At 42.7% G+C, this 13,233-nt stretch overlaps 1 protein-coding gene across 1 annotated transcript in view; it reads left to right on the plus strand.

Moving 5' to 3' along the window:
• The window catches only part of LOC133456475 (chemokine-like protein TAFA-2), a 116,959-nt gene that overhangs the window by 53,782 nt on the left and 49,944 nt on the right, over positions 1-13,233 (plus strand). Inside the window, exon 2 of the mRNA XM_061734954.1 lies at positions 7,727-7,827. Coding sequence (XP_061590938.1) covers positions 7,728-7,827 — 100 coding nt within the window. The 5' untranslated portion in view covers position 7,727. The remainder of the gene's footprint in view (positions 1-7,726; positions 7,828-13,233) is intronic.

Below are 13,233 nucleotides of genomic sequence, written 5' to 3' on the forward strand. Positions count from 1 at the left end.
CAAAATGTGAAATATCACCGCGTTCTTGTTGATAGTCCCTTCTTCTTTCTTTTCATACATAAACTTGCCGTTCAAAGGCCCTAATAAAGATTTGCTCGCCTCGCTCCCCTGAGTCGCGTCCACGTCTGTTGTCACCCTACTTTGTTTGTTTGACTAGCAACGCAGGTGGGAAGTGACCTGCCACTGCGAAGTGGCCCACGGGTCCCTCAATGGGCCCAATTTCAAATGCTCGCGCATTTTGCCATTCATAATTAATTCTGTTAATTTTCATAACGCGTTAATTAGCAGTGTAATTAATTAATCTAATTAACGCGCTAAACTGACAGCCCTAGTTCTCAGCAGCCTGAAAGCAAAGTATTTTGCACAAAGGAATACTAATGAGTTGACTTCAACTCAGTACTTTTAACTTGTAACAACGGGGTTTAGTCAGAGTGGAAACATAAGAGTGCCCAAGTTGGACTCAATCACAAGTCCAAAGCTAGAGAGTCAGAGGACTAACCCTTTGCCTATCTTCAATCTGTTTTATTTGTTTTTAAGTAAGTGTTATGGAATTACATTCTTCTGGCTTTGTTTACTGTTAGCTCAGCTTTAGAGCATCCATAAGATATGATAGTATCATCCAGCTGAATGCTGGCACAAAGTATTTGACCAAGTGACATGTGTATTCTGCTGTTAGGCAGTGAGTGGAGATCAATTCAATTCAATTCAATTCAATGTTATTTATATTGCTTCTATTACAACAGAAGTTGTCTCGAGGCGCTTTCCAGAGACCCAGAACATGACCACCAAGCAGTGGAGTTGGTTTCCCCTGAATAAAGTGCAACACTAAACCCTAAAGAGGCAACACTGCTTTAACAAATTATGTGTGGTTCAATCATGGAATCAGTTGTTTAAAACATCCAAACAAACCCAGCCATGAAAACGTCTTTTGTAAACCTTAAAAAGCATGGTGCTTGCCTCCATCTCAAATTATCTATTGCCTCAAAACTGTGATAGTGTGAGCACTTGTCTTTGTCATTATTTCACTCAGTTTAACTGTTGTGGCTGCCATTGCTTATTGCATAACAGTAAACCTTACACATCTCTAACAAAACACAACGCCTGTAACCACAGAAAATGACTGGCACTTGAGTGACATTAAAGAAATCCATCCATCCATCCATCCATCCATCCATCCATCCATCCATCCATCCATCCATCCATCCATCCATCCATCCATCCATCCATCCATCCATCCATCCATCCATCCATCCATCCATCCATCCATCCATCCATCCATCCATCCATCCATCCATCCATCCATCCATCCATCCATCCATGGTCGCGGGGTTAAAAATCTAAGCAGAGATGCCCAGAATTCCCTCATCCCAGACACTTCCTCCAGCTCTTCCGAGGGGAGTCCGAGGCGTTCCCAGACTAGTTGAGTGACATAATCTCCCCAACGTGTCCTGGGTCTTCCCTGGGGTCTCCTACAGGTGGGACATGCCCAGTACACCTCCCCAGGGAAAGCGTCCAAGCATCATCCAATACAAATGCCCAAGCCACATCAGTTGACTCCTCTCAATGTGAATGAGCAGTAGCTCTACTCCGAGCTCCTCCTGAGTGACCGAGCTTCTGACACTATCTCTAAGGGAGGGGCCAGCCACCCTGCATAGAAGCTCATTTTGGCCGATTGTATCCGTGATCTTGTGCTGTCGATCATTACCCAAAGTTCATGACCCTAGGTGAGGGTGGGAGTGTAGATTGACCGGTAAATTGAGAGCTTCACCTTTTGACTCGGCTCCTTCTTCACCACGATAGTCCGGTACATCGACTACATAACTCCAGACGCTGCACCAATCCATCTGTCAATCTCACACTCCATCTTTCCCCTCACTCGTGAACAAGACCCCGAGATATTTAAACTCCTCCACTTGAGGCAGGATTTCTCCACCTAACCCGAGAGGGCACGCTACCCTTTTCTGGTCAAGAATCATGGTCTCAGATTTGGAGTTATTGATTTTCATCCCAGCCGCTTCACCAGCACATGCTGAAGGTCCTGGCTTGATGAAGCCAACCGGACAACATCATCTCCAAAAAGCAGAGATGAAATCCTATGGTTTTCAAACCCAGAGCTTTCCCAGAGAAAGCCCCAATATCAATTATTTATATTGTTAAAATAACTTAAAAATGAATTTTATTTATTGCTCAAACCTGCTGTAATCACTTAATCCATGAGTCAAAGTGAATGTCACATTAGGACATTTCCTTCCCGGTGTTCCTGAGGTATTGTCATGGGACAGACAGACCTTTTAAAGACTTCACGTCTTAAGCTAGTAGAGTAGAAACCATTTGCATTTTGCTTTAATATATTTCCGTACTTTCAAAGCTTCAAGAAATCCTTTTTGAATGTATTTATTAACTTCACAGTAATTATTTATTTTATTTGTAAAGAACCTTGCAGATATAGTCAAAACGTAATTGTAAATATGAAAGTGCTGTTATGTGTATTATGTGGGAGAGGACTTTGATGTTATTTTTGCAGAGTGAAGTCAACTTATAGCAGTGGTGTAGCTCATGGCCGTAGGCGAGAGCCGGCAATTCCCTTTCTTTTATTGTCTGATGCTTTTGGACTAGTGGGTGATAGAAAGGCTCAGACAGCATGACTGCATTTACCACCTGGATCTGCTTTGTCAGCAGACACACACACACACACACACACACACACACACTGCAGCAGGGTGTTATTTCTACGTGTGCGTGAGTGTATGTATTTGACCTGAGGATGTTATAGCTGTAGCTGCGTTACGTGCAGACGATGGATTGGTAGTGACATCAGGATTGTACCTTGCGGTGAACGAGTTCTCCAGGTTAGCACAGCGATCAGCAGACAGAGACAGAGCAAAGGAGGAGAGCGGAAGGAGATGGATGGAGTGTGACACTCTTGGGTTGAAACATGCTTTAGGTATATGTTAGAGACACAAATGAAGTGGCAGCAGCAAAAGCTGATTTGAAGGATGAGAATGTCAAGTCTTTGATGAGCACTCTGGATAAGTCATAGAGTATTGTCAACCAGTGGAAATGGATAAAAGAAACAGGGACGGGGGAGTAAATGGCCAAAAGCTTACCACTCTTCATGTGCTCTCCCTCTTCTTTATTTCCTTCCTTTCCCCACACACACACAGTTTTGGTGTTCAGTTCCTACAACGCTAGTTAAATTGGAGGCTTAATTGGAAGCCACTGGGTTTCACTATAGGTCACATGGAGTCAATTTATCTGCAGAAGCCAAATCGTGAGTTTGATTAATGAAACACACACTCATGTAAACACACAGACACATATGTGCACAACGACTTGCTCGTGGCAGCATCAGGGAAGCTTAATCAAGTGAAATCTCCTGAGGTTGCAATTAAGATTGGAGGGTCCTTGTGGCTCCAACTATAGTTCTAAAAACAAGTCTTGCCATTTACTCACAAGAGTACACAGATTTCCTCTGACAAGTCATCATCTATCCTCTTGCGGGCAAAGTTAGCAGCTAGAGGTTCGTAGGAAGAAATGAAATCCATGTGAACTGCATCCACCTGCAGTTTTTCATTGTTTATCTTTTTTCTGCTTTACAATAGCTAAATTTGTCTCACCCAGTGTTGGCTGTGTTTTAAAAAAGAATCAAATTTATCTGGGAAGACATCCTTACTCTACCAACACCAGTGTATATAAGGAATGGATGGATAGATGGATGGATGGAAAAATTTGTAGCAGCTGATCTAGTGAGAATTTCTCAGCATGTCCTCCAAACACAGTCCAGGCAAGTAGCATTATGGGAACACGTACGCAGCCATGCTGCTGCCAATTGTCTGTGTGCATGTTTGCAAGCAGACTAAAATAGGGCCTAACAAATCAGCATACATAACTCAACAGTACATTTTTACTTGGAGGAAGCTGTCTTGCTGGCTTTCATTAGCTCTGCATTAATGTCTTAAAATATCCATACTGAGGAGATAGCCTCCTACAAACTATGTAGGGAAAAGTAATGAACATTTACCTGGCTCAGACTTGCATTACTACATAATCTGACTCTAATTTACAAGGTGAGGTGTTCATGACCTGATTTATTTATGGGTTTACATATTTTTCTTATTATATTGTCTAATCTGTGTTGTTCTTTTATTTATTCAGGTCACTGGTACCCTTTGTGATTGAGATTGTTTTCTCTGGCTCCTTGCAATACTTTGTTTTGGGTTTTGTTATGTCTGAAACCATGGCAACTACATCACTTGCTGTAGCTGCATTCATTAGAAATAACCGTTTATCACTTCTTTAGCCTTTTCCTCACTGTGCAGGTTTTTTAAAGCTTTATAAAAAATCAGCTTTGTCTGACCATTGCTTAGTTGTTATGTTTTGTAAGGTTTTAGTCTGTAAGGGTTTTAGTTGTTAGACTTTAAGGGTGCTCTTTTGGTTTTGGACTTGTGACAAGTGTTTTGTTGACTTTGTTGACGTGCATGAGTTCTTATTTCACGTCTTCTGCTCCCCTGCTTCTTTGTTGTCATCCTCTGTGTCCACATAACCAAAGGACCACGTGGTTGTCATGTGGTTTTGGTCGAGAGTTTAAACGTCACTACAAAAGTTAGTGGATATTGTTTTCTTATCCAATCAAAATAGATTATGTGTGACTGCAGCCGAAGGCCCTGTATCCTGCAGCTGCACAGAATTATAGCCATTCAATTTCTTTCACGAATTCTTTACTTTTAGATTAAAACTAAAATGTTGCTAAATTGAGCCCACCCCCAGCAGACAGTAGGGGTGCTATTTCAACACTACATGTCTTCTCTTAGACAAATCCCTTCATCTGAATTGCCACAGAGATTGATGTGGAGAAGCCTCCCATACTCCAAATGTTGGTTATCTGCGAGAATGCGAACTCCTTGAATATTAATGTATTTCCACTACAATTTGTACTCAACCGCTGGGAGCTCAACCACATCTCATATGCCCATGAGATGTTTGTCTGGCTTTAGCCAAGCTGCATACAAATACACATTCCCACACACGCACGCACAAAAATACAGACTGGAGGTATGGTATGGAAACTGATCAGCAGCGTGGAGCGGGGAGGGCATTCCAATGGGACTAATTAAAGGGATGGAACAGACTGCAGAAATCATTTGAGAGCAGCTCTCTTTCTCCAACACTATTTCTTTCTCCTCTAGCTCTTCCTTTCCCTTTTGGCTGCTCTGTGTTCAATTAATGAAAGCAACATCATAAAGGGTTATAAGATCCAGAGCTGCTTCCTTACCCATATTCATAGAGGAGGATGTTATCAGAAGAGTTTAGGCACTACAGTGATGCTTGTATTTGAAGGGGATACACACATTTAGATCTAAACAAGACGATTGTTTACAATGACTAAGTATAAAATGTTTTTGTGTCAGTGCACCAAGACATTTGTGATTTTGTGCACATGTAAATGAGTGAGTAACCGTTGGCATCAAAGAGATACTGATAAAGACTTGAGCTGTTAAGGTGCTTTTGATCAGAACTCCTTGAGCAGTCAAACGCACACATACATACACATAACTGCTTCCACTCTCACTTTCTCCTCCCTCTTTCCATGCTCTTTCTGATTCCATTTCTACATCTTGTACTCACTCCTTCTGTGGCAAACAGACCAACAGCGGGTTGTAATGAAGTAGCACTGCATCATCAAAAACACTGCCGTGTGTCCAAATGAGCTGGAGAGAAAGCTGGCAGCATCTCTGCTTTGTTCCTAATTATTTACTTCTAACAGAGCAGAGGTGAGAACAGCGGGAGGAGGGAGGGAGAGAAGGATATGGCAAGACTAAAGGCGACGAGTTAGGATAAATAGGGGGGAGAGGGAAAGTCAAAAAAACATTTTATTTATGACAACTGATCAGATGCACGGTCAACAACATTGTTTATGTGGGTTATACATGTCAAGGTAACAATCTCTCGATATTGCAAAACATTGCAAGATCATTATAATGAGATGACCCTTGTTAGTCATTTCATCTGTCGTTGGTTTTAGGGCTGTGGCTGTTGTATGTGTATATGTGTGTGTCTGTGAGTGTTTGATGCCCTCTAACCAGAGAAAGCCTTGGCCCAGTCTGTCTGGCTTTGCAGCTTCTCCCAGCTCTAAAAATGCCTGGCTGCATGGCCAGATGACTCACACACCAAGCTCAGAACTCAAGCCAGGGCTTTGCACACACCTCCTCATGGCAAAAACGCTCACTTGTGTCCAGATAAATTGTTCGCCCGAACACAGTACATGTCCACAGATAAACACATCAGCCTCTTCTCGGATCCATCCAGGTGTCCTTGTAAGCTTATCTGTAACGAGTTAATCTGCTCACGACCAGGAAGGTTGATTTCCTCATATCATATTTTAAAATATTTGGTTTTCTCACAAAGCATTTTCTCTTTAAAGGAACAGGAAATCACAATTATGTAAAATGTTTAGGGATATCATCAACATGTACATTTTTTCGACATCTTACTTTATGCTTAGACACTGTTTTACAAAACCAAGGGATTCTGGTTCCTGCTGTGATTATTGCAAAAGTTTAATGAGAATAATAAAAGCTATAAAGTTATAAATTGCAGGGCTAGGTCATCTTCAATTCAGTTCTTGCTGATTTAGACCTACAGTGAAGGTGAATTGTGGGGCGCTTTTTTTCTCCAAAATTTCATTGACTTTTGAATGTCAAAGAAACATTTACGTTTTTTTTTTGTACAAAATGCAGTGAAAATTTAGGTGGTAAAATTATTAGCACCCTGTATTGTACTGGCATCTCCAAGTATTTCAAGGTGTCCTGAACAGCTGCACTTTATAGACACTATGAAACATCAATGCAAATCACACGTCATCTTGTGTTCAAAAGAACACAAGAGTGCATGGCATGACCGTGAAGAGGAAAACAGGGAGAGTTGTCAATAAGAATCTGCAAAGATTGTTGCAGAACTGGCTTATCCTGGACTTTCAAGGAAGACTGGTTGGAGGCCCTTCATCATGGTGATCTTCCAAGACGTTTACCCACAAACATCTGAAAATGGTCATGATGAGTCCAAAAGTGTGCTGTTTGGGGAGAGGGATTGTATCGTCTGGTGTAAAATATAATAAAGAAACGTCTCGTAATGTGCAGCGTTGTACAGTGATATAAACATCGTATATAAATATAGTCAGATAAAAATCACATTACCGTTCCTGCTGTATGTTTAAACCATGGATGTAAACACTGTGGTTCAGTCAGCTGCGCCCCCTGCAGGTTTGGAGCACTTCCGGTTGTAGTGACCGGTTATGAAGCGTTTTTCTTTTGAAGATGGTTTCTTGTTTTATATCATTTTGTGCTTTGCATCGTTTCTCTATTTGCAGCGCGTTTGATGATGCTGCATTTGTTTTTGCTTTTTGTGCCTTGTTTTGAGTTTGTGAATTTGAATCGTTTCTGTACTTGAAGCTGTTTTCCTTAACTGAGACGCATTAGGCCGTTGCAGTGCGTTTGGCCCTTGTCGGCCACCGTATTAAACACACACACACACACACACACACACACACACACACACACACACACACACACACACACACACACACACACACACACACACACTGTGGGGGGGCTTTTTTACAGGGAAACCTTTTTGGGGTGCATGGGATCATGTAAAATAGGATTCGGTTATTTCTTTGAACAGTCTAGATTTTTGATTATGATTGCACCTTTTTTCTTTTTCCTGCCAGAATGCGGGAACGGGGTCCTTGCATTTGTGGAGTTGGTGTGTGGAGTCTGCTGCTATCCCTTTGTCTGGCCTCCCTCACACATGCACACAGGAGCCACACAGGTAAGTCGATATCAACCTGTAAATCTGTTGTATCTGTGTATATATATTGCAAACATTCTTGTCAGTTGATGAGTGCATGTTTACAACACACTCAGTATTAGAGCTATTGAAGATTACCATTGCAGGAAACCTCTGCAGGAAATTTCTTTTCAGGTGTTGTGAAATTGTGGTGATCATACAGTTTGCTCCTCTGGGGAATGTTGAACTACATGACCACACAGAGAAAGCTGCCAAGTTAAGCACACAGAAAGACATTTCAGGATAAGATAAAAGAGATACATGTAATCCAGCTAAAGAATCTTCTCAGTTCAGGATGCTTTCCTGTCTTAACTTCCTCACGGTGGGGTGACTCGCAAAAATGCCTGGAGGTTACAGCACAGACACAGAGCAGTGAGCTTTGTGGATTAGTAATTTCTGGTTATGTGATATCATTCCTGCGTTGGCCAAGCGGCTCTGCAACTGCATGATTGAGGCCAGAGGCTCTTTAGCACTCTTCATATTACAAGACCAAGGTTATACAGCTGATACAGGTTGTCTCTCTTTGTAAAATCTTAATGTCTATATTTTTAGGATATCAAGATTTTTTTAAATGAACAATCCGATGCAAGCCAGTAAAGAACAAACAAGTAGTAGTTTGAAATTTAAAAAACATGGGAGAGCCTGAAAGTTTTCAGCGAGTTTCTCATGTCACCAGTGTAATTTGGTTTTATTACAGACAACTAGATACCACTTCAGTACCCTACCTACCCGACTATTTTATAAAGGCTCTGGAAATTGTAAGAAAGCGTGAAAAGCAGCCGCAGCCGTGTGTAAATGATTTCATTCTCCATCAGGACAACATGCCATAAACTCAGTGTTTTTGTGACAAACACCTCTCAGTATTTTTACCATCCTCCCTTTTCACTTGATCTGGAATCATGCAATCTTTTTCATTTCCCCTAAATTCACGTGACAAGCACCCATTTCAAGTTGGTTTCAGAAGTGAGGAAGAAAATGACACAGCTTGTGGTGCAACTAGCAGAATAACATTCACTGCGCTGCTTTGATCAGTTCAAGCCCTTTGTGCATTTGAAAAGAATTTGTATGCTTGAAAAGAATGTATTCTCAGACCGGCATATATTCATCCGTTAGACTTTTACAGGAACATTGAGAATGTCTCATAATTTTATCACTTCTTTTAAAGAACACAATTCTTTGTGTTTGTAGATGGACAGGTCCAATAGATATTTGTCCTTGATGTAATGTAAAGTTCTGTCTGCTTGTTTTGTGTCTGTGTGGAAAGGCGACTAAAATACAGTGATTCCAGCCATCTTATAAATTCACTGCGATCGACACTTCACCTTGGTTACAATGTCATGTTTGATAAATGCTGTCTGTATGATGAAAGCAAGTTAACTACGAATCAAATAAATGTAAATTAAGATTGTTGAGCTTACAGACAAAACAAAAATAAGATGGTACTATTTACCACAATACTTGTTAATGTAGTGGCTGGTTTGCAAGGGGCAGCATGGTGGCTTAGTGGTTAGCACTGTTGCCTCACAGCAAGAAGGTTCCTAGTTTGTCTCCCAGGCCTGGCGGGGGTCTTTCTGTGTGGAGTTTGCATGTTCTCCCCCGTGCTTGTGTGGGTTCCCTCCGGTAGCAGGTTAATTGATAATTCTAAATTGCCCGTAGCTGTGAATATGAGTATGCCTGGTTATCTGTCTGTATGTTTGGCCCCTTCGATAGACTGGTGACCTGTCCAGGGTGAACCCCTGCCTCTCGCCTGTAATGAGCTGGCATAGGCTCCAGCAGACCCCCGTGACCCTGCAAAGGATGAAACGGGTATAGAAAATGGATGGATGGATGGATGGATGGATGGGTGGATGGATGGATGGTTTGCAAGGCTGCTACCAACTCCTCACCATTGCACACACCATAACTTCACTAAACTTCTAGTCAACTCTGAACAAGCAAAATGGATAAGTAAATCAATCGCCTGTTCATTTCGAAAGATCTTCATCCCTACAGCATGTGGCAAATTAAAGCTTTAGATTAATGGTGCATACAACTGAGCCTAAAAGTTAATTATTTACTGTTACGGATTGCGAAATGAGAGTTTATATTTTCCTTTGTCGTAAGAAATATGAGACATTCTTTCTATTATATATTTTTTTAGTTACAGGTCAAGATCTCAAATGTTTAACTTTTTTTTGCCATATAAACTTGAAAGATATTTGACTGGCTTACTTTCCAAGGCACCACCAATAAATGTTAACGTTTGCAAGGTAAGCAAGAATAAATGTTACTTCTTTATCAAAAGATTGCCCCTGTGTGTTTACAGTTGTAGAATCTCTTGATTGAACCTTGTTAAGCTGCATTTTCTTGAACATGACCTGTTTTCTTAAATTAATATAACAATTTCTCAGAGCTCTTTCCAGCTTATAGAGGCATGTAGTTAATCCTAGAATTGGCACCCTTGGTTACTAAAAGAGAATTGATTGTGAATCGAAAATCGATTCTGATAGGTTCGTCACCCCAATAATGGTGATCAAATTTATTTGTGGGTGGTTGTAAAATGCACATCCCTACCAAACCGTGTTTACAGTGTGTGTGTGTAGCTACAAGCTATTTGACGCTACGTTTCTACTGGTTGGTTACATGTCAAAGGTCACAGCAGCAGTCACACTGCATCCTAATGGTCATCCTAAACTTTGGACACTACCAGAAATGGCACTGGCTATCTTTGGCCACAAGTCACAACGGTGGTGTTTGAACCTTTCTTTATTCTATGGTGGAATTCCTCTTTTTGCCACGATCACATCACCAGAACCCTGTCACACTGGTCATAATTTTGAGAAAGCTGAAAATCACACAGTTACATACTTAATCTTGACTTCCCTGCTCTTTGACTATCAGGCTGTATCACCTGGCGTCAAAGAAAGTATGGGCAAAAATATTTTCAATAAAACATATGGTGAAGAGACGAGGAGAGTGGATAAATAGTGTCACAATGTGATCTTTCATCAGGGTTTGTAAAGTGCTGGGGTTGGTATCAGATTTATCAGAGACAAGCCAGACACCGGCAGTCGTTGTTAAAGAAAATAGAGAAAACAACAAAAGAGACATAAACATCCCATATGGTGGTATGATATGAAGAAATCTGATATGATTCTGATTTGATGAAAAAAAAATGCAATAAGTATATAATGAACACACATACATTTTACCTTTTGTTTTCTCTCTCATTTCTCACTGATCTTTTTGACTGCAATAATGACTAAATCATTTTAAAGCCAACTCTTGATAAAGCAACGACTGTCCAGGAAATGTGGATGACTGGGATATTGCAAAAGTAAGACCTGAAAACACAATACCTGCGTGATAAAGTCATAGGAAGGTATTTATTGCTATTAAATGAAAAGGTTGGACGGTGGAGGGGTGGGATATGGATAATTTATTTAGCCACTATCAATTAAAATGGAACCATTCAGTTTTTATAGTTTCATATCAGGTACCATGTGGTGTGTAGAGCGAGGGAAGACCCAGGAGTGGAAGCAGCCGAGGTTCGAATCGAAGATTTATTTCCAATAAGGAAACAGTCCAAAAATGAAGGAAGCACAACAAGTACAAAAGGTCCACAAAAACACTAAAACGTCCAGAGAGTGCAGGGCTGTGGGGGCAAAGGAGGCACTGGAAAAGAATGGAGAAAAAAGAAAAAAAAACACAATAACTTAACAGGAAATTAAACAAAAATCAGTGATCAAAACGTTACCACTTGGGTGAACGGGAGCCAACTAGTACCATAGTAGGTCTCTGAATAATCTGGCAGCATGTGAGTCCAATCACTCCTCGATGCAGCTGGGAAGGTAGCCTCCAGGAACCTGAGTATATAGCCGCCACACAACCACCACAGTACCCCCCCTCCTCAACAAAAACCACCCGGCGGGGTGACCATCGATGAGTCAGGGGGGAGGCGGGGCGACAGCTGGAGGGCTGAGCTTGCTTGAACCAACCGGTTTCGGCAGGGAAACATGGAAGGAAGGGTGGACCTTCATGGAGTCCAGCAGCTTGAGTTTGACCACAGAAGGATTAATCATTTTCAGGATATCAAAAGAAACAACGAAGCGAGGGGACAGCTTCCATGAATCAGAGTCCAGAGGGAGATCCCGAGATGACAGCCACACCATCTGACCAGGACGGGGGAACAAAGAGCATCAGCCAACCGCTTGTTCCTCTCGGGATCGTAGAAAGGCCACCCTGGCAGACCTCCCTGACTCTCTGGAGATGCGCCTGAACCGAGGGCATGGTCACGGCAACCTCCTGCTCAGGAAACAGGGGGGTTGGTGACCCAGACAACACATGAAGGGCAACATACCCGTGGCCGCACTGGAGAGGGAGTTGTGAGCATACTCAATCCACGGCAGCTGGGAGGTCCAGGAGACCGGGTGATGGGTGGCAACGCAACAGAGGGCTGACTCCAAATTCTGATGTCCCCACTCTGTCTGGCCATTTGTCTGAGGGTGGTAGCTGGAGGACAAACTTGCCGTGGCACCCACCGCCTTGCAAAACTCCTTCCATACTTGCGATGCAAACTGGGAGCCGAAAACCACGTCAAGGGGACTCCCATGAAGCCTGAATACATGGTGAACAAGAAGATGGGCCGTCTCAAGACGGAACACTGACACTGAAGGCAGTGGCACATAGTGAACCGACTTAGAGAAATGATCGACAATGGTTAAAATGACAGTGTTACCTTCTGAGGGGGGTAACCCGGTGATGAAGTCGCAATGTGGGACCAGGGATGGCTCGGGATGGGCAAGGGGTGTAACAACCCCACAGGTCGCTGATGGTATGCCTTACCACGGGCACAGACAGAGCAGGCTGACATGAATTCTCGGGTGTCCCGGTACATCCAGGGCCACCAGAAGCTCTGACAGAAGAACTAGAGTGTCCGATGGAAGCCTGGGTGGCAAGTCAGCTTGGACCAGTGAGCCCACTGGAGAACCAGTGATATGACAGAGTCAGGGACAAACCTGTGATTGGGGGGCCCTGAGCCTGGAGGCAGGATGGGATCCGGACTCGGCGAGAAAAAAAGCGCACGGGGGCAGTTTGTCAGTCCGGGGATCTCTCTGGGACAAAACAGCACCAGCACCCGTGGCATCCACCTCGACTACGAATTGACGGGCAGGGTCAGGGTGTTTGAGCACCGGGGTAGAAGTGATGAGCACCTTGATCTGGGTAAAAGCCTGTTGAGCCTGCGGGGACCACTGGAACGGGGACTTAGCTGACGTGAGCCTGTTTCGGGGGATAGCCATCTTACTGTAGTCCCCGAATAAAGCGTAGTAGATGGCGCTGCGCTAGTGGCGACACGTTGCAGCAGCTCCGTCGATTCGTTTCGTTTATTGTCTCGTTTTACCTATTTTG

The sequence above is a fragment of the Cololabis saira genome, chromosome 12 (assembly GCF_033807715.1).
Source record: "Cololabis saira isolate AMF1-May2022 chromosome 12, fColSai1.1, whole genome shotgun sequence".
In the NCBI taxonomy this organism is placed as follows: Eukaryota; Metazoa; Chordata; class Actinopteri; order Beloniformes; family Belonidae; genus Cololabis; species Cololabis saira.